General features: G+C 48.9%; 1 protein-coding gene across 15 annotated transcripts in view; it reads left to right on the forward strand.

Moving 5' to 3' along the window:
- ST3GAL4 (ST3 beta-galactoside alpha-2,3-sialyltransferase 4) overlaps positions 1–21,551 on the forward strand; it is a 162,784-nt gene that overhangs the window by 122,625 nt on the left and 18,608 nt on the right. For 11 of the 15 annotated variants that reach the window (XM_054005259.1, XM_054005265.1, XM_054005256.1 and 8 more), the window contains 3 exons: positions 16,514–16,592; positions 20,152–20,233; positions 21,363–21,443. In XM_054005259.1, the coding sequence (XP_053861234.1) occupies positions 16,514–16,592; positions 20,152–20,233; positions 21,363–21,443 (242 nt within the window). Of the gene's footprint in view, positions 1–7,909; positions 7,929–14,752; positions 15,386–16,513; positions 16,593–20,151; positions 20,234–21,362; positions 21,444–21,551 lie in introns of those variants that run through there. The other 4 variants (XM_054005267.1, XM_054005262.1, XM_054005255.1 and 1 more) reach the window with 4 other exon arrangements.

A 21,551-nucleotide genomic window follows, 5' to 3' on the forward strand; every position in this document is an offset into this window, starting at 1 on the left:
AATGTGAGTTTAAAGCTCGTTACCTGCCCGGTTGTTCTGCAAGGCGTTGCTTTTATTAGCATTTAAAAAAACACAAAGGTGTTTGATTTTCGTCAGCTGGGAAAGTGTATTTTAAACAAGAGTAGTGCAAAGAGAGGATGAAAAGGTGCCGTACGCGGTCACTTCCCGGCCATAGCATTGCATTTCCCAGCACTCTATTTCCTTCTGTACCTAGAGCTCCACCCTGGAGGATGGCCAGCGTCCCACGAGCGGCACTCTGCACCTTGCAAGGTCAAACCCAGCACAGTGCTGGCACTGGAGGAGATAGGAGTCTTTAGGGTGGGCCTGATCCATAACTCATTGACATCAATGGCAAAGTGCCCATTGATTGGCTGACTCTTGGCCTTCGACACGCCCTTTAAAATGGGGACTGTGGAGTGGAATGCTGCTGGCTAAACCCCAAGTGGCCAAGAGGAGGCAGCTAATAACTGCGGGAGCCTAAAGGTTAAATGCTGTACACGGGGCCCCTTGTGAGCTCACTACAGAATGGGAGGGTGTCATGGAAGGATCCATGAGAGATAGGAATCCTAGTGCTGTGGGCTGCACAGAATATTGCCTGGGTGTTAGAAAAGTTGCAAGAGGTGGTAGCTGACATGTCTGTATGCTCCCTTCCTGGGTGAGGGCATGAGTTACAGCTGGACCCTGTGCTTGCGCTCCCGGTGCGGACTAGTGCCTGCTTTGTCTGGTGGCCCTTCCCCTCCCCATTTCAGGAGACCACAGCACAGCACAGGGGTATTGCTTAGTCAACAAGCCCGGCATTCCCCTGGCAGCTTTGTTTCCTGGCTGGGTGGGAGCTCACAGAAAGTGGTGGGGCTGATAAGTCCCTTTGGTATGTTGTATCCTTGTGCTGATCTTGTGACGCACAGGCCCTGCCCTTTCTGCATAGCCATAACCAGACACGTACCTGCTCCTTTATTTTACTGTGGAAATCAGCCACTGTAAACATCTCTGCAGATAGGTTGGCACGTCGTAGGTGTCCCTGCACCACATGCCCTGCCTACTCAGCACTGCAGGGGGTAAGATCCCCGTTCCCTCTCCACAAAGCAGAGGACTGTCTCACTGAGGAGAATCTCCATTAGCTCCTATATGGGGTCTACAAATAGAACTGGTCCAAAAAAGAAGCCTGATGGGGATTTGGCAAACACTTTTTATTTGTTTTTATTTTCAAGCTAGACTGATTCCCCCCCCCCTCCCCCAAGTTTTATTTTTTTCCTTTTGAAATCACTAATTTGCTGTAATTTGTGCACGTTTCAGGGGGCAGAGTTAAGGGTTGGATGGATTTGGCAATGAGTGATGAGGGTCCCAGGACATTAGAGACACAAGGTGGGTGAGGTAATAGCTTTTATGGGACCAATTTCTGTTGGGGAGAGAGACAAGCTTTCGAGCTTACACAGAGCTCTTCTTCAGGGCTGGGAAAGGTCCCCGAGTGTCACAGCTAAAGGGACCTTCAAGGTGAAGTGGCCCGTTCACACCCCTGTAGTCCTAGGACCAAAGGGTGAGGGTGAGTGGGTTACAGATTGTCCTAGTGAGCCATAAATCCAGAGGGATTCCCTTGCAGTTGGAAGGCTGGAATTGGCTGGCTCTCTTCTGTTTAATTCCAGGCATTTTAATGTTAGGTGCGGGGTTTTATCCTTGAAGCTGTCAAATTTTAGTGGTGTCATACCATGTTCTGGGTGCTAGCTGGACGCGCTCTCAAACATAACTCTTCCTTTTGACCAGAGTACTTCTGTTTAGACATTGGATGAAATTCCTACTAGTGCAAGAGGCCTTGTGACGCCTAGCTAGTCCTTGTGCTCTTCTGCAAAGAGCAGGATTTCACCATTTACTCTGCTCCCGCATCCTAATTCTACCTCTTTATCCCACCCGAAACAATTCTCCTCTTCCTCCTTTGCACTTCCACCATTTAGATGCCTGCTCCACGTGCCACCCTACCTGAACCTGTGCTGACTAGCTTTGCCTTCAGTTGACTGGTGACTGCTGTGCTGCATTGCTCAGGTGGAATTTGCTTTGCTTTGTCAAAGTCACACTTGTTGGCAGGTCAGTGCAGCTGTGCCCTTAACAGCTCAGTCGCTGGTGCATCTGAAAGAAAACAGTCCTGCAGGGACCTATAGTAAAGAAAAGAATTGTCAGACCCATAGGTGAACATAATTTGTTGGGGAGGAGTCAACATAGTTTTTGTAAAGGGAAATCACGCCTCATCAATCTACTAGAATTCTTTGAGGGGGTCAACAAGCATGTGGACGAGGGGGATCCGGTGGATATACTGTATTTAGATTTTCAGAAAGCCTTTTAAAAGGTCCCTCACCAAAGGCTCTTAAGCAAAGTAAGCTGTCATGGGAGAAGAGGAAAGGGCCTCTCAGGGATTGGTAACTGCTTAAAAGATAGGAAACAAAGGGTAGGAATAAATGGCCAGTTTTCAGAATGGAGAGAGGTAAATTGTGGTGTCCCCCAGGGGTCTGTACTGGGCCCAGTCCTATTCAACATATTCATAAATGATCTGGGAAAAGGGGTAAACAGGGAGGTGGCAAAATTTGCAGATGATACAAAACTACTCAAGATAGTTAAGTCCCAGGCAGACTGCAAAGAGCTACAAAATGATCTCTCAAAACTGGTTGACTGGGCAACAAAATGGCAGATAAAATTCAGTGTTGATAAATGCAAAATAATGCACATTGGAAAGCATAATCCCAACTATATCTATAAAATGATGGGGTCTAAATTAGCTGTTACCACTCAAGAAAGAGATCTTGGAGTCATTGTGGATAGTTCTCTGAAAACATCCACTCAATGTGCAGCAGCAGTGAAAAAGGGAACAGAATGCTGGCATCATTAAGAAAGGGATAGATAATAAGACAGAAAATATCATATTGCCTCTACATAAATCCATGGTATGCCCACACCTTGAATACTGCGTGCAGATGTGGTTGCCCCATCTCAAAAAAGATATATTGGAATTGGAAAAGGTTCAGAAAAGGGCAACAAAAATGATTAGTGGTATGGAACGGCTCCCATATGCGGAGAGATTAATAAGACTAGGGCTTTTCAGCTTGGAAAAGAGATGACTAAGGGGGGATATGATAGAGGTCTATAAAATCATGACCGGTGTGGAGAAAGTAAATAAGGAAGTGTTATTTACTCCTTCTCATAACACAAGAACTAGGGGTCACCAAACAAAATTAATAGGCAGCAGGTTTAAAACAAACAAAAGGAAGTGTTTTTTTCACACAACACACAGTCCACTTGTGGAACTCCTTGCCAGAGGATGTTGTGAAGGCGAAGACTATAACTGGGTTCAAAAAAGAACTAGATACATTCATGGAGGATAGGTCCATCAATTGCTGTTATCTAGGGTGGGCAGGAATGGTGTCCCTAACCTCTGTTTGCCAGAAGCTGGGAATGGGTGACAAGGAATGGATCACTTGATGATTACCTGTTCTGTTCATTCCCTCTGGGGCACCTGGCATTGGCCACTGTCGGAAGACAGGATACTGGGCTAGATGGACCTTTGGTCTGACCCAGTATGGCCGTTCTTCTGTTCTTATGACCTCTGTGTTCAGTGAGGAGACTGCTGCAGGGCATGGCTTGTTATATTGCTGGGTCACGTGATGGCTGAGCTCAGTCTCACGTTGCCGGATCTTCCTGCCACTGCTGTGTTGGGGTAACAACACCCACTGTGATGTGCACCTGTAGGGTTACCATACGTCCGGATTTTCCCGGACATGTCCGGCTTTTGGGGGTTCAAATCCCCGTCCGGGGGGAAATCCCCAAAAGCCGGGCATGTCCGGGAAAATCGGGAGGGAGGGATGGAGGGCTCGGGCGGGGCCTCTTTGGCCGGGCCGGGGTCGCGGGGCCGGGGGCATGGTGCCGGGCCAGGCGCGGGGCCGGGCGGGGAGCCGGGGGCGCGGTGCCCCGGGCCGGGAGCCGGGCGGTGCGCCGGGCCGGGGTAGCGGGGGGGTGCGCGGGGCCGCGAGCCGGGCCGGGGTAGCGGGGGGGTGCGCGGGGCCGCGAGCCGGGGTAGCGGGGGGGGTGCGCGGGGCCACGAGCCGGTCCGGGGTAGCGGGGGGGGGGTGCGCCGGGCCGCGGGGCCGGGCGGGGAGCCGGTCCGGGGTAGCGGGGGGGTGCGGGGGGGGGGGGTGCGCCGGGCCGCGGGGCCGGGCGGGGAGCCGGTCCGGGGTAGCGGGGGGGTGCGCGGGGCCGCGAGCCGGTCCGGGGTAGCGGGGGGGGGGGTGCGCGGGGCCGCGAGCCGGTCCGGGGTAGCGGGGGGGGGGGTGCGCCGGGCCGTGGGGCCGGGCGGGGAGCCGGTCCGGGGTAGCGGGGGGTGCGCCTGGCCGCGGGGCCGGGCGGGGAGCCGGTCCAGGGTAGCGGGGGGGTGCGCCTGGCCGCGGGGCCGGGCGGGGAGCTGGTCCGGGGTAGCGGGGGGTGCGCCGGGCCGCGGGGCCGGGCGGGGAGCCGGTCCGGGGTAGCGGGGGGGGTGCGCCGGGCCGCGGGGCTGGGCGGGGAGCCGGGGGTGCGCGGGGCCGCGGGCCGGTCCGGGGTCGCGGGGCCGGGCCGCTGGGGGGTGCGCGGGGCCGGGAGCCGGTCCGGGATAGCGGGGGGGGTGCGCTGGGCCGCCGGGGGCCGGCAGTGCTGGGCGGGCTGGGGGTGGTCGGCCGGGGCTGGCACCCCAGGGCCCGAGCCGACCCAGGCTGGCGCCGCCGGGGGGCCAGCCTGGGCCGCGCCTGCTCCCCCCACACCCCTCCTTACCAGCTTCAGGCTTCCCGCGAATTTAATATTCGCGGGAAGCAGGGGAGGGGGCGGAGACTTTGGGGAGGGGGCGGAGTTGGGGAGGGGGCATGGGCGGGGCTGGGGGCGGGGCCGAGGCCCCGTGGAGTGTCCTCCATTTGGAGGCACAAAATATGGTAACCCTATGCACCTGTGACTGGGCTAGTGCATGCAGGGACTCTGGAAGCATCTATCTCATAGTTCCCAACACTGTGGCTGGGCTGCAGCAGGTATGGTGTACCTTCCCAATCTGAAGCACAGCAGTGTGGGATGCAGGAGGACTGGTTGAATCAATGCAGCTGCAGCGCTCATGGCTTCTGTGCCACAAGAAGAGAAATGGTTATACATTTTCATAGGTTTTAAGGTCAGATCACCATGGTGATCATCTACTCAGTTGCGGTCACTAGGGCAGATCTTCAGAAAGGCATCCAGTTTCGAACTTAGCCCCACTGATGCAGGAGTCCGAGTCACCAGTAGAGCTACTTCGAATGACGCCAGCTGCAGATCTGGGCCTGTATGTTTAACCCGCTGGTTGCATGCTATTGGTTTGGCCCCAAGTCTTTCATTGGGGTCAGTTGTACTGAGGAACGTAATGGGCATATTTCTGACAGAAGTAGTAGGGGAGGTTGTACATATGCCTAGGCAGACTTCTTACAGACTTGAAAAATAAGAGACACTTTTAATTGAGATGCCCAAGAAGATAATAAAGAAAAGTGCTCTGACGATATGATATGATTTTAGATTGACAGCTCTTTGGGGCAGGGACTACCTTTTTGCTGTGTTTGTACAGCACTTAGCACAGTGGGGTGCTGGCCCATGAGTAGGGTACGTGCTACCACAATACAGAGAAGAATCATCATTGACCTCCCGGTGATCTTTGGATATGCACACAGGCTAGTTTCCAGAGTCCACCAGGCCGTGTGAAACCTGAGCTGTGCTCTTCTGCATTGATTCAATTACTCTTGCAGCTTAGTCGCATGATGACTTTTTTGTTTTGAGGATTAACTTCTGTGGTTTTTTTCCCATCAGAAGTGGCCATGAGTTGCACCCACAGGATTTTAGAGTGTGGCAAACAAATGGTTGTTTGCCAAGGCACACTGGATTATCGTTATCATAGATCGGATTACTCAAGGCGCTATTTAAACAAATCCAAGTAAACAGCTGAAGCAGGAGCTCATGCACATGCTTGTACATGGGCACAGTTTACCTGTCTCTCGTGCATAACTGTGCTGTGCCTCCTCTGGAACTAGTCCCCTGCATTGAGGATCAACACCAGGCCTGGGCATCAATTAAGTCCCACTTAGCGGGCTTTTGTTGGCCTTCTGCATCCTTTTCTGGGACACAATCCAGGCCGTGCTTTATGGAATCCTTGCCATGGAAGATGCTATCCAACATAAGTGCTAACTGGCCATCTTAATTGGGAACTAGAGGGTGTGTTCGGGGAGGGGAAGTTTCTGAATAGTTGCTGTGTGTTTTTTGGCTGAAATATTCATATATCTAACTGGCTGATTTGCGTTAATAGGATTATATGTGGCTCTGCATATCTGTTACAAACAGGTTAAACTGCTTTATGGCAAGGGGTGCTGTCAGGGCTGGTAACCCAAGGTTTTATGCCATATGAAACCTCTTTTGTTTCAAGCAATGGACGGGCTGGATCTCCCCCTTTCCTTGAGGAGGAGGAGAGGCGTCAAAATCAAGAAGAAGAGCAGCAGGGTGGGAAGTGTAAGAGAGAGACCAGGCTATATTACAGCGAATCCGCAGGTTCTGAAAGAATGGGCATTGTTGTTGTGGTGTTTGTACTAGGGCAGTGCAGGAGGTCCCCATCAGGAAGCCGTGCTGGAGCTTGTTGGGAAACTTTCTTAAGAACATTAGAATGGCCACACTGGGTCAGACCAGTTCATCTATCCCAGTATCTTGTCTTCCAACAGTGGCTGGTGCCAGATGCTTCAGAGGGAATGAACAGAGCAGGGCAGTCATCAAGTGATCCATCCCCTGGGCCATCTATTCCCAGCTTCAGGCAATCGGAGATTTAGGGCCACCCAGAACATGGGGTTGCGTCTCTGACCATCTTGGCTAATAGCCATTGATGGACCTATCCTCCTAATCCTTTTTTGAGCCCAGTTATTTTTGTGGCCTTCACAACATCCCCTGGCAACAAATTCTGCAGGTCGACTGTGTGTTGTGGGTCCTTATGTTTGTTTTAAACCGTCTACCTAATAATTTCATTGGGTGACTCCTGGTTCTTGGGTCATGAGAAGGGTAATCAACACTTCCCTATTCATTTCTCCACACCAGTCATGAATTTTTAGACCTCTATCATATCCTTTTTAGTCATCTCTTTTGTAAGCTGAACAGTCCCAGTCTTATTAACCTCTCCTCATATGGAAGCTGTTCCATACTCCCAATAATTTTTGTTGCCCCTCTCTGCACCTTTTCCATTTCTAATCTATCTTTTTTGAGATGGGCCACCAGAACGGCACACAGTAGTCAAGGTGTGGGCATACCTGATTTATATAATGACATTATGATAATATGGCAGTGAGTATCTATTCCTTTTCTAATGGTTCCTAACATTCTGTTCACTTTTTTGACTGCAATTTTGTGTTGGGCAGATGTTTTCAGAAAACTATCCACGATGACTCCAAGATCTCCTTCGGGGGTGGTAACAGCCAATTTAGACCCCCCCCCCCTCATTTTGTATGCATAGTTGGGATTGTTTTCCAATGTGCATTACTTTCATGTATCAAAATTGAATTTCATCTGCCATTTTGTTACCCAGTCACCCAGTTTTGTGAGATGCCTTTGTAACTCTTCACAGTCTGCTTTGGACTTAACCATCTTGAGTAATTTTATATCATCTGCAAATTTGCCACCTCACTGTTTATCTCCTTTTCCGGATCATTTATAAATATGCTGAACAGCACAGATCCCAGTACAGATCCTTGGGTGACCCTGTTATTTACTGCTTTTTCCATTGTGAAAACTGGCCATTTATTCCTACCCTTTTGTTTCTTAACTTTTAACCAGTTACTGATCCATGAGAGAACCTTCCCTCTTATCCCATGATGGCCTACTTTGCTTAAGAGCCTTTGGTGAGGGACCTTGTCAAATGCTTTCTGAAAGTCCAGGTATGCTATATCACTGGATCACATGCTTGTTGACACCCACAAAGAATTCTAATAGATTGGTGAGGCATGATTTCCCTTTACAAAAGCCATGTTGACTCTTCCCCAACATATCATGTTCATCTATATATCTGCTAACTGTTCATTACTATGGTTTAAACCACAGTACTGAAATTAGGCTTACCAGCCTCTAATTGCCAGGATCGCCTATGGAACCTTTTAAAAAAATTGGCTTTACATAGCTATCCTCTAGTCATCTGATACAGAGGCTGATTTAAGCAATAGGTTACACACCACAGTTAATAGTTCTGCAATTTCATATTTGAGTTCCTTCAGAACTCTTGGGTGAATTCCATTTGGTCCTAGTGATGTATTACTTTTTAATTTATCAGTTTGTTCCAAAACCTCCTCTACTGACACCTCAATCAGGGACAGTTCCTCAGATTTGTCACCTAACAAGAATGGCTTAGGTGTTGGAATCTCACTCTTAGCCTCTGCAGTGAAGACCGACACAAATAATTCATTTAGTTTCTTAGCAACGGCCTTGTCTTCCTTGAGTGCTCCTTTTGTACCCCGATCATCCAGTGGCCCCACTGAATATTTGGCAGGTTTCCCATTTCTGATGTACTTTTTTTTTTTCTGTTAGTTTTTGTGTGTTTTGTGTCTAGTTGCACTGCAAATTCTTTTTTGGCTTGCCTCATTATACTTTTACAGTCTTGACTTGGCAGAGTTTATGCTCCTTTCTATTTTCCTCAGTAGGATTTGACTTCCAATTTTTAAAAAGATTCGTTTTTGCCCCAACTGCCTCTTTTACTCTGTTTAGCCATGGTGACATTTTTTGGCCCTATTACTGTTTTTTTTAAATTGGGGTATACATTTAATGTGAGCCTCTATTATGGTGTTTTTAAATAGTTTTCATGCAACTTGCAAGTATTACACTCTTCTGAGAGTTAAATAGAAATTAAAAGGAATAATCTTTCTCATATTTGCATAGTTTTTCTTACTGCTATACTGTTATTATTCAAGCGTGGAATTTCAATTCTATAGAAATTCTATTTCGACTAGTCATTTTTTTGTCAAAAGATCCCAATGCGTCAAAACCGAAGCTGTTCACCAAACGGCTGGATTTGACTCTCCCGACCTGAAAAACCGTTGAAGATTTTGAAATTGTTGAAATGTTTCTTTCTGATATCTTCGAAATGAAAAATTCTGGTTTTCTGATTTGAAACTATGCCCCATTCAGAAATTTCAGTCAATCAGACAAACACAAACAAAAATGGCAACACCATTTGATTGCCCAGTTGATGGGGCCAAATGTCTCTGAATCTAAAGGGTTTGGCTGTGAAACTAGCTTCCAGTGGAGTTCAGACTAACCCTGATGCTGGCTGCATTCGGATGCTCTGCAAAGCTGTTCCATTCAGACCCCCCACTCCCTCCAAATGTATATACCCCAAGCCTAGCCCTCTCCTTCCACAGGACAGGGAGAAGAGCAGAAGATTTAAAGTCCACTAGGGACCTCGAGATGTAGCCATTAGTTACTTGGGAAGAGCTTGGATACTGCAACGATGGGTACTGAGATGCAGTATGCTGCTCTATTGAGTCCTGTTCTCCATGTGCCCCTCCTCCTTGTTTGTTATTAATACTTTGCTCTTCTCACCAATGGATGTCAAAACACTTTACAGAAGCAAGTCAGAATATCAGCCCCATTTTACAGATGGGTGATGTGACTTCCCTAAGATCCCCCAGCGAGTCTGGAATAGATTCAGGTCTCCAAATTCACTGTTTAGAGCCCACTCCAATGGGTGTATTAGGCCATGACAAGGTGGCAATGAGCTACCAATGCAATGTGGCCATGAAAAAGGCAAGTGTGGTCCGAGGATGCATCCGGTGAGGTATTTCCAGTAGAAATAGGGACGTATTAATGCCGTTGTAAGAGACACTGGTGAGATCTCCTCTGGAATACTGGCTACAGTTCTGGTCACCCATGTTCAAGAAAGATGAATTCAAACTAGAACAGGCGCAGAAGAGGGCTACTAAATTGGTCAGAGCAATGGAGAGCTTATCTTATGAGAGGAGACTAAGAGCTGGGCTTGTTTAGCCTAGCAAAGCAGAGGCTCGGAGGGGGATCTGATTGTTCTCCATAAATACATTGGAGGTACCTGCCAGGGAAGCAGAAAAGCTACTGAAGCTAAAGGACGGTGTCGGCACAAGAACAAATGGGGCTAAAGTGGCCATGAGTAAATTTATGCTGGAAATTAGAGGCAGGTTTCTAACCGTCAGAGGGGAGAGGCTCTGGTACAGCTTCCCACTAGGAGCAGTGGGGGCAACAAACCGGACTGGTTTTAAAGTGAAGCAGGCTATGTTTATGAAGGGGATTATTTGATGGGGTGGTCTGGGATAGCAGGAGACTGGACTTGATGATCCAAGAGGCCCCTTCCAGTCCTATGTTCGTATGATTCTAGTAGGTGAGGGAATATCTTTTATTGGCCCAAGTTCTGTTGGCAGAGATGCGTTTTGGAGCTCCACAGAGCTCTTCTTCAGGTCAAACAAAAGTTTACCAGCAGAAGTTGGTCCAATAAAAGCTATTCCCTCACCCACCTGGTGTGTGTCACATCCTGGGACCAACAAGTCTGGAGCAACACTACGAACAAAATGACTAATTGTCACTCCTTATTTCATGCTCTGTGTGTGTGTGCTTCAGATTCCTTTCATCCACTACTCCAGTTTATTTGTTCATTCGCTTTACAGTTTAATTGTGTTTACTTTATATTTTGTGCTATCCACGTTCTCTCTTGTTAAATGTTTCCTTGATTCAAGATTATAGGTTTGCTTTTAAAGAAACAAAGAAATTTATATGACGTGACTAAACAAAGACAGAGGTTGGCGGTGCCCGAAAGAGCGCAGGAATCCTTCGCAGGCTTGTTGCTAACCCCAATAATTCTTGACATTGCAACTGTGTAGCACTTCTCACCTTCAAAACGCTTTCCAGCCCACAAGCAATTAATTGCTTCCTACCCCTGGAAAGCAGGTGATATGCTAATCCTACAGCGGGAAATTTGACAAAACAAGGACTTTATGAGTGCGCCTTCTTCAATAAATTGGCCTGACTCTGCTCTTGTTTAGACCAGTGTCACTCCAATGAAGTCAGTGGAGTTGCTCATGATTTTCACCAGTGGCAGCACCAGTATAGTCACCTGCAGACACAGGTATTTGTATACACTACAGGTTTGTGTGTGGTGCGGGTCCATCTCGGGTGCTGATTTTTCTCTTGGTTACTCTTTTTCTTCCTTTGTGAAGGGTTTCCAATGAGATGAGAGCTGGTGAAGGGGCCAGATGGACCACCCTGGAGACCAAAGTGTTCCGTTTACCACCAGCTGTGCAGACACTGCAAAGGTGGTAACTGCCCCTACAGGATGCTTCTGTGCTGCTCCAGGGCCCAGCCCTAGGTGTCAGACCCCCGATACAGCCAGCCCTCGACTTATCTGCAGAGATGGCCGGCTGCTGCCAATTGTGCTTGTGGGAAATGGGGGCAAAATTGAGACCCAGCAAACTCATTTCACGTAGGCCACTGAACGGCCACGGCTGGACATTCTGAGCTGCAGCCCAGTTTTCAGTCCTATTTATTGGTGTGTGAGGATCTGGTTAGGACGGCCCCAGAGTGCATGGATCTCAAACCTGCTACAGTGCAACAGAGCTGCATGCTATTTTTATGTTCTTGTCTTTCGGGAACTGCTCTTATCCCATCCCGTGGAGGAAGCATTGGGCTGGGAACAAACCAGGCTGGGACAATAAGAACCCAACTCTACTGGATCTTTTGGGGGGATGGGAAAGGGGACATTTGAGACAGCTCCATGAACTCAGTTTTCTTAGGAAGGTGGAATCCCATGGAAAGGTTTGTGCCTGGTGGTGTCTCCAGCCTCTGGAGGAGGGGACATTTTGCAAGCTGAACCTTGCTCTTGAGAGCCTTCCATCCCAGGTGGGCGTGGGTAACAGGTATGTTGTGCAAAGCAGCTGAATGTGTAGAGGTTCAGTTGAACCCAGTGTCTTAGGCGGTGAGGTTCAGCGATCACTGGTTATTGTGTAGCACAATGACTTACAAAACAAACCTCACACATCCCTCAATCTTTTTTGATGCCATTCTTCATTTTGAAGCATTTTTTGCCATGGCTGTAGATTAGTAGGTGCAGTGTGTGGGTGGTTGGGATTACAGAGGAAGACTCTGGTCTAGTGACCAAAGCATGGAGCTGGAAGGCAAGGATCCGGGTTTTGTTCCTAGATCTCCCACTGATTTGGGGCTAGTCACTTGACTTCTATGCCTCACTTTCCCTGTCTGTAAAATGGGGACACTCCTGCTGACCTACCGTTGAGGATGGGCTGAGGCAGAATTAGGGTTTGGTTAGCACAGTGAGTTCCTAGCAAAGAAATGTGGCAGAAAAGTGCCAATGTTCTATATTGTTTTAAGATCTCACCTGGTGAGCGTTTTAGGTGGATGATACACCCTGGTGCTCAGGGTGCACTCAACCCAGCTGCAAAGACTCCCTCCAGCTGTGTGGTTTCACTGGGCAATGAGACAGATGGGCAGTGACATTATGGGTAATTAGAGCACACCCTTTTGGGTGGGGTCCAGAGGCACACGGCAGAATGCCCGGTGAGTTTAATCAGCTGAGATTAAACTCACTGGCAGTGAACCCTTGCCCCTCCAGAAATGCACTTCCTGTCCGTGGTGGCCTAGCTGTAACATCAACCAGAAGGCCCAAGTCTGAACTTCCTCTCTGAACTTTTTCATTGCCAAATGCCCATGTGTTGATCCCCCAAATGGCCTGTGAAAATGGTTTGGGTCTATCAGAAACCTGCCTGCCAAGCAAGATTCTGTCCTTTCCTGCCAGCTTGCATAGTGGGCTGCTGGGAAACCAGCGCTTCCTGGGTCCACAGCTCCAGGGCAGCCTAGCCTTGTGGGCAGTGCCAGGCTGGAGACCCCAGAACTTCCTAGAGTCCAGAGCTGCAGGGCAGCCCTGCCATGCCAGAGTTTCCAGGCTTACTGCCTGAAAGCCCCGGCTCTAATCAGGATTGGCTCCCAGATCTGCAACAGGGAGCCAGGGGACTCTCAGGACTTTTAGACTTCCTGTCCTAGAGTTGCAGACCCCAGGAGCTCCAGCAGTTACTGACTGAAATTTCTTGTCAGGTTCACAGCCCTAGTGAAACCGACAAGACTGTCAGTCAGGGGCTGCCCTGGTCCTGGGGTGCAGGTCTCGTTCGGGGTCGGTATTTCTGAAACAATTTGATTTTTTTGAGATTTGTGGTTCATGGGAAATTTTGAAAAAAATAGTTTAATGCCAAAGTGTGGAATGAAAGCAATCAAAATATTGACGTTTCGCAGGAACCAGAAATCCTTTGTTTTGGGCAGCTCCGTGGTGGAGTATCACATTGTTCAGCAGTGCCCCCTCCAGTTGATATGTTGAATGGCGCTTATGGGCTATGAAGAGAGTCATGTCTGGGCAGGAAAGAAGGTAGGCATGCACCATGTTGACCTGCAAAGTGGCCTCGCAGCACGGTGTAGGAGGTGTGGTGGCACAGGGGTAAGGCTGTAGCCTTTGATACTGGAGGGCGTGGGTTCCAATCCTGGTGTTCCTGTGGAGCAGCGTGGCCTTTTATCAGACCTAGATGGCTACAATGTTTCCCTTTTGGCCTTGGACTCCGGGTAGGTAAGGAGTGGGGAGAGTGAGACGGAGATAATTGCTGGCGTTAAACTCCTGTCCAAGGTGGGCGTGAAGAGGGAATCTTCCTCCAGGGCATATTTATCAGCAGAGACTGTCTGGAGCTGTTCTCTGGAGCATTAAGCAGGTATATTATCTGCTAGGATGGAGGAGGTATATACTGCACTCTCAATCCCCTGCAGTTGGTAAGGTCACCTTTGGCCCTTTGATACTTCTCAGGTGACTTTATCTGTGGCCTAGGGAGCCCTGCTGGTGGTCAGATAGTGAAAGGCTCAAGAGTTTGCTCATGGGAGGTGACTGTTGCAGATGGGTCCAGGCTGGAAGGGGACTGCGAGTTACCCCTCTCTGGTAGCTCTTCTCTGCCACTGGTGGGGCGTCGGGCATTGGCGCGCTTCGGTCCCATCTCTTCTCTGCACACAATAGCTTGGTCTCCTGAGGCTAGCAATACTGGAGTGTTGGGTTTAGTGCGTGGGTCCTGGCTGATGGTGGCCTGTGAAATACAGGAGGTCAGACAAGATGATCTAGTGATCACTTCTAGTCTTAAACGCTGCGATTCTTGAACACAGGGCAAAGAGCCAGGCCCTGCCCCAGGAAGATTAGGATTGAAGTACAAGGCAGGAGAGAATGGCTGGATACAGCCAGACAGGGGAGAACAAAGAAACAATGAGGGAATATTGGTGACAGGCAATGGTCACAGCACCCCAACTGATTGGGTCCTGGCAAGTGAAGTATCCTCTTCCCTGCATATGGTGGTTCTAGATCCAGGATAAGGCTCGTTGCCAGGGCAATGCAGGGATACACAGAAGAACAAAGCCTCTCTAAGCCTGTCCTTTTGGCACCTGTTCCCCAGCACTTACATTCACTTAGCGAAGGAATGAATCCCAGGGCATGTTACGGCTCTGAGGAGCCGCATGGTTATGAAATTAATTTGTTCCGTAATGATTCGTGGTGTATCCCAGCAACTCAGGAAGGGAATTGCTCTTAACGAGCTGTCTCTCTCCCCACCCCTCCGCCCTCCTGGAATAAAGGTAGTTTTGTTTGACTTTCGCTGGCCAAGGTGGTGACTGCTGAGTGAGGGTGGGGAGGGGAGTGAAATGAGGATTGTGTGGCAAAGTAAACATTGACTTTAGAGTGGTCAAGCAGTGGTGAGAGCTTAATCACCGGCTCCCAGTGCCCTGGAAGAGTTTTAGACTGCTCGGAACGTGAGAACACTCTGTGGTTTGTCTGGCCAATGACTAAAAAGCAGCAAGACGGATGCGTGGAGCCAGGGTCATTTTGGAAGAATGTCCTGGCCCGGTTTGCTGGCACCCTCCCCTGCTTCTCCAGAGGGGTGTCTGCCTCTGTGGAGATCCGCGGCAGCCTGAAGATTTCAAGGAAACATGACTTAATTATGGAATCGTTCAGGAACCCCAGTAATAAACCAAGTGACTGAGCTGTTGAAAATCACTCAGCTTGCAGACACCTGCTCTGAAAGAAGTAAACATGCTGTAGATGGGTGGGGAAGGCCTGCTTATTATATTTCCTTAATTAACCACAAAGAGATAATTAGGAAGGTGGTTTCAAAACCTTTCCACTGAGATCTTTCACCCTGGTGCAGTCACCCGATGTGTCACAAGTCGGCTTCTGGAGCAGACGTATTTGGGAGCTCAGACTGCTGTGAGTGCAGAAGTCTTTAGAAAACATACAGCACCAGCCAAGCCTCTTTTCAAGTGGATGGCTGGATCAAAGGAATCCGGTTCTTTCCAAGTACGTGGCATCCAACATGATGTATGTTGCTTTAATACCTGCCTGATCTGCTTGGCTTCTTGGTGATGCGTCAGCATTGCAGCTGTCTACTTGGTTCAGGAGCTGCAAAGCACATCTGGTGCGCGGTGCAGACCCAGCGGCTGTCAGCCTGGGCGGTCGCTATCTCTCACTTTACGTGTGTGTGTGGGGGGGGGTGCAGAATTATTTTTTTAAAATGTGAATTGAAAATGAAGGTGGCTTATCACTATGCGTACCCCATCTTGCAAAGTTAGGGCAAGGAAAAGTATTCGCGTCTAATTTATTTTGATAACAACATGGATAGAACTCTTCAATGGGGAAAACTTTCTCTGTGCAGTCTGAACTTATGACTCTTCATGTTTTTAACTCAGAACCTAATAAATAATCTATGTTTAATTGTACTATGCATCGGGGATTCCATGGGAAGTGAAGTACAGTTATTAGTCTTTATCTGCAATACCCTATGGAATAATATGCAGCTGTATAAATATAATGCTATGTGAATATGGATTAGAAGCGCATATGTATAGTTAGGTATTTTTAGTACTGTGAAAGTGCTTAACAATTGACCTACAGCATTTCATGGCACATAATGTTTGTGAACTATACCTGGAAACAGAAGCTCATATGTAAGACATCTGAAGTCCTATTTCTGTAACACAATACATTTTGTTCATATGGAACAAAATATATTTTTTCAAACAGAAATTTCAATGGTTTTGATTTTTTTTTCTTACTGAAGGGCATGTATAATCTAAACACCGATCTGTAACCTCTCTGCATAGAAATCTTCCAAAGTCTCATTTGCAACAGTGACTTATGCTCCTAATTCACTGAGACACTTTTGAATCCCTGAGTGTGTGACCAGAGGATATATATGATCAGCATCTGTGTGTGTGTGTGTGTGTATGTGTGATCGCTAACATAAAATCTTAACTGCTAGCATCACTGTTACACAGGCCACACTAAAGCAGGTGCTTCTATGGCACTGAATATCTGTAGGCAGGACTTTCAGTGCCAGGCAGCGTGGAGGGGAAGGGATGTGTGCCGGGTGACCAGATGTTCTGCCTGACAGGTACGACTCAAAGTGTCTTCCTTTTCCCACTCTAGGTGACCAGCAGTGGCCGCAATGAGAGCAATAGCCACGGGGTGGCGCCTCCCCTGCTGATAAAAATGATCAACAAGTCCCGTAAGTCCTTGTCGCTTTGCGTTCTTTCCCTGAGACGGGTTTGCAGGGTCACAGGTGATTCATGTACAGAGTGGTGTTTAAAACTAATACAGACTGGTAGTGCCATGGGGACCCCCAAACTGGGGAAGGGACAAGGTGGGTATCAGAAACCAAGGCAAGGATGGCTTGGCCCAATGGTCAGAACCAAGGATCAGAGCCAGAATCAGGAGTCAAGAGCAGGATTGGAACAAGGCAGGAGTAGGACTGGGAGCCAGGCTGGAGCCAGAGCAGGGCTGGAGCAGGCTGAGGCCTGTGGAGTCTGTCCCCACTGTCGGGCAGGGGAGAGTTCCAAGCCATGAAGTGAGCTGGGCAAACGGACTAGCTCTGTCTCCTGAGCGGTTTATATACCTGCCCTGAGAGTCACCAGACCAGCCCCTGGCTTGGCTGGAGCCTCGCACAGGAGTGACACGTCCCCACGCGTGGTTGACCAGGCTCTAGATCAGGGATAACTCGTCACCTTCCCAGTGGGGTCAGGGGCTTGATCTCATTCTGTCCTTCGCGGTGGCTCTGGAGGATCAGCCGGTGTGTGGAGGGTTGTGCACACTGTGATGAGGTGGCACAAAGAAGGGGTCAGAAGGATGGAGGGAGCTTTTTGTCTTCTCCAGGAGGGTGGGGGGAGAGGGAGGATAGCTCCATCAGTGGCTATTAGCCAGGATAGTCAGGGGTGTAGCCCCATGCTCTGGGTGTCCCTAAACCTCTAACTGGCAGATGCAGGGACTGGACGACACAGGATGGATCACTTGATGATTACCTGTTCTGTTAATTCCCTCTGGGACATCTGGCATTGGCCATCGTTGGAAGACAGGACACTGGGCTAGATGGACCTTTGGTCTGACCCAGTATGGCCGTTCTTATGTTCTCATGATATGTACAATTGTCACTGTATCTGGCCTGGCCGTCTTTTCCCACCTCCCTCCTCCTTAGGCTGGGCTAATATGTGTGTAGGGGGAGGCGGGGGGGTAGGGAGTTGGAGAAGGGGAAATCAACCCCCCCACCCCCCATGAATCTAGAGCCCATATGAGACGGGACTAGGATGTAGTTCCCAGAGGTCCCTGCTGGAGCTTCTACTCCCTGTGCTTGGTACCTATATGTTATAGTGATGGGCAAATATAAACAAGTCAGTGGGGCAGGTGGAAGGTGATGGGGGAATACTGTGAATCCTTCCATCTTAGGTGGACACCAGCTGTTACTTGGGCAGCGGGAAGAGAGGTGAGGAGACTGTTGTGGCTAGCCGGTGGCAGGCAGGGAAGGGGTTGTGGCAGGCTGGGGCAAGGTGCATCGGCCGGGATCAGCTTGTGATTGGTTAGGTGACGCTGGGTGAGTGAACGCAAGCGCTAAGCAAGGCAGGCAGATCAGGTCTAGTCTGGTTGTAAAGACCAATAAAGCTAGATTAAACAGCCCAGCCTGTGTTGGACATATCACTAGCTGCACCCGGATTTGAGAGTCTGGGCCAGCTAAGGAGCTTGGCAGATGGCTCTGACTCACTATTTGTGAGCAGGAAGTGTCTGTTCCACAGAAATAATAAATTTATCTCAGATGCAAATTTCTTTGGCTGAGGTTATTCCGTGGCGCCCTCCAGGACTTCAGTGCTGTGTGGCACCGGTGCTCATGACTCAAATAGCCACACTTCATCAGCTGCTTTAACTTGCATAATCCCGGGGTGTGCTCCTGTCCCCAGCCTTACCTGGTCAGGTGTGCCATTTTTGGGACTCCCTGCTGATGGATGCTAACGGCCTCTGTGCTTCATCATTATACCAATGAGCACAGCTTCTTCTCTGTCATCTTCTTGTGTGACACACACCGCTCCAGTATGTTTCTCATGCTGGATGCTGCTTGGGTAGACCTTTCCTTTTCCATCATGGGCCACTGCAAACTCTGGGCTCCATGCTGTTGTTCCCCTTTAGCTGTTTTCTGTGCTTTTGGCTTCTTTTTCTTCTCCTATTGCACCAACCCATGTCTGCTCTCTGGTCTGACAACCAGTCACCCAGTCAGAGTAATTTGCATTGAAGTTATCCCAGTAGCCTGATGAATTATAACAGTTTTCTCTAACGTAAGCGCTGATGCTCTTAATAACAGTTCCATATCTTTGACCTGTATTCTAGCTACAGGTTGACCTCAAATCATGGAGGAGTTCAGTCTCCTAAATTGCAGGATTGGACCTTCAGTCACTGATGGAGCAGACACGATGGTTTCTGTATTGCTGCATCTTGCACTGAAATACGGACTTGTCAAACTTTATTTTTCTCCGAGTGATCCAATATGCATCGGACTTTGCCATTGTAAATTTTGCTTTTCCACACATCCAGCGAACAAGCACTTTGAGCCGGAATGACTTTTATTCTAGTTTGAGAAATCTCAAAACAAAAAGAAACTAAAGATAAAATCTCTATATGAGAGAGAGAGCGAGCGCATTATGTGCCACCCTCTGTAACGTGCTGCATGAACCGTGCATCACACAATGGCAACCACTCCCTGCAGAAGGGCAGGCTCCTTAGATGTTTAACGGTGCCAGCAGAAGGAGGGCGGTGCTGAGTTGGTGGGCTGAGCTGCTGGTTGGCCAGACCCACTGGAACCAAAAGTTCAAATCCCAGTAGCATCACCTCAGGCAATTCCCCATTGTGGGGAGAAAAATTCTGCTAATAGAGAGTTCTTTAATCTAGCAGACGTAACAAGATCTGTTGTGGGCTGTGAGCTGAAACGAAATAAATCCAGGCTAGAAATTAGATGCAAACTTTTAAGTAGAAAGCAATTAACCATTGGAGCAACTTATCTAGGGTTGTGGTGGGTTTGCCATAATACTGAAGTCTTTAGACGAAGGTTGGATGTCTTTTTCTAAAATCCTGCTCCGGCTCAACCACTAGAACTGGGTTTGATGCAATGATGAGGGAGAAAAATTTCTGGCCTATATTGTGCAGGAGGAGGATCATAATGGTCCCTTTTGGCCTTAAAAAAATCTACGAAATGAAAGAAAGGGTCAGTTGCATTCTCCATACAGGCCCAGCAAGAAAATGGAACAGCCGCTGCTCTGGAGAAAGCAGGGTTAATGAGAAACCACTGCCAGAGGGCCAAATTCCCTGCTAGTGTAAATGGGCAAAACTCCACTGAAGTCAGCGAAGAAGAGAAGTTGATCCAGAAATTGCATCTCCTCTTCCTTTGGAATGTGTCTGCATTTTCTTCACATAGTCATTTTTGGGAAGGGTTAGTTAGGACTGGCGTGAATCTGGCCGTGTAAGTTCCAGTGGTTTACTTTGGACCTGGCATTATACTATAGGCACCAAGGGTGGGAGGGAAGGAGGAGAACTGATCTGCACACCACTAAAGTATTTGACAAACTGCCCCATGAAACCTTATTCAAAAAATGAATTCAAATTGGCTTTGACACAGGGCTTCGCCTGCGAATTGAGATCCGGCTAAAAGGTTGTAAACCAAGGTCCATGTATGGAGCTGATGGGAGGTCTGCATGTTGTGTGGTCACAGGTCCATGGTCCTAGCATTATAGCATGTTCTCTGTCTCTCATAGGATGGAAGATGATCTTAGGGCTGGTGTTCTTTCTGGTGATGGCATGGTACTATATATCCCGCGAAGAAAGGTACATACATCTGTGAGTGTCTTTTTTTAAAGTTTTAGTCGGGGCAAGTCCCTTTTCTCTTCTGCCCTTTCCTGATGGTTTTGGGCTGCCCCGCTCTGAGACTAAGGCTACGTCTACACTATCCGCCTGAATCGGCGGGTAGAAATCGATCCCCCGTAGTGAGGACGTAGCCTAAGACACAGTGCGTGGAAGGGACATGCTCTCGATCTCAGGAACCGTGTGGAGCTGGAGGCAGGGATAGCTAAATGACACCGCTTCTGGCCAGATAAGAGGGAGGTCTATCTAGTCTGGATCGGCTGGTGAGATTCACCTCCTCAGTTCATCCTACAGGATAAACACGATTATAATGCAGCCACACAACAGGTGAAGGACGCCTGTAAGTGCCGTCTTATTGTGATGACATTGCATAACAATGCATTGGGGGTTCCCCGGCCCAAGCCTATCATGATTTTTGGGGGACAGCTCAGTGTTTGTCCAAGGTGAATTTGGAATGAGCCTGCAAAATCTTTGCCGTAGATCATGGTGAGTGAGCGTCTAAGCCTTGTCTTCACTAAGAGGTGCATTCTTACCATGTTAGCTAATACTTGGTAACTTACGTGAGGGAAAATCCCAGAGAAGGCTGTTTGTAGTTTTAAATGCATGTTCGTAGGTCGAGTTAGACGGCGGGGTTAGTTCACAGGATATAAGAATGCACCTTTTTCTCTACTTGACGATGCACCTGAAGGGTTAAAAGAGAAGTGCAGAAGATAAGCAGTCTAAAAAAGATGTTAGGCAGTTTTCTTTGGTGCTTGTGCCTAGAGCTGAAGACCGCGAGTGACATCTCTGGTCTCTGCATGCTGCTCTCTCTCTAGGGTGGGCTTAAGAGCTTAGTATTTAAGCATATAGCAGTCAGTCGAGAGAGGGGAGCTTTTACTGACTTTGAGATTCCCTCAGGCTCTGCCATGACTCCTCTGTAATAAGCTCTGCTAGTGGCACATGGCCTGGAGGTGACATGGGACCCAAGCCCTCAGTTACTGTCTGGCAGTGACATGCTCTGCTCCCACTTGGACTCGCGCCTGCTCGCCGGACGTGGAAAGGACGGCTCGTCATGCGAGTGGGGCCCAGGCTGGGGAAATCACCATTTCTGCTGTTTGCCTTACAGTTTTTCTTTCCCCGTGCAAGATGTCCGAATGACGTGTCCCCGAGGAGAGATGGAAAAGAAAGCCACGCTGCTCATAGGAAAGTGAGTAACTGTCCCAAGCAGGAGCTGGGCCTTTGCGGGGCTGCTCTTTGCTCCCAGGGGACGGGTGGCATGTGGGAGCTGGGGGAGGATTGGCACTGCAGGCTCTGG

This window comes from Malaclemys terrapin, chromosome 15 (assembly GCF_027887155.1).
Source record: "Malaclemys terrapin pileata isolate rMalTer1 chromosome 15, rMalTer1.hap1, whole genome shotgun sequence".
Lineage (NCBI taxonomy): Eukaryota > Metazoa > Chordata > Testudines > Emydidae > Malaclemys > Malaclemys terrapin.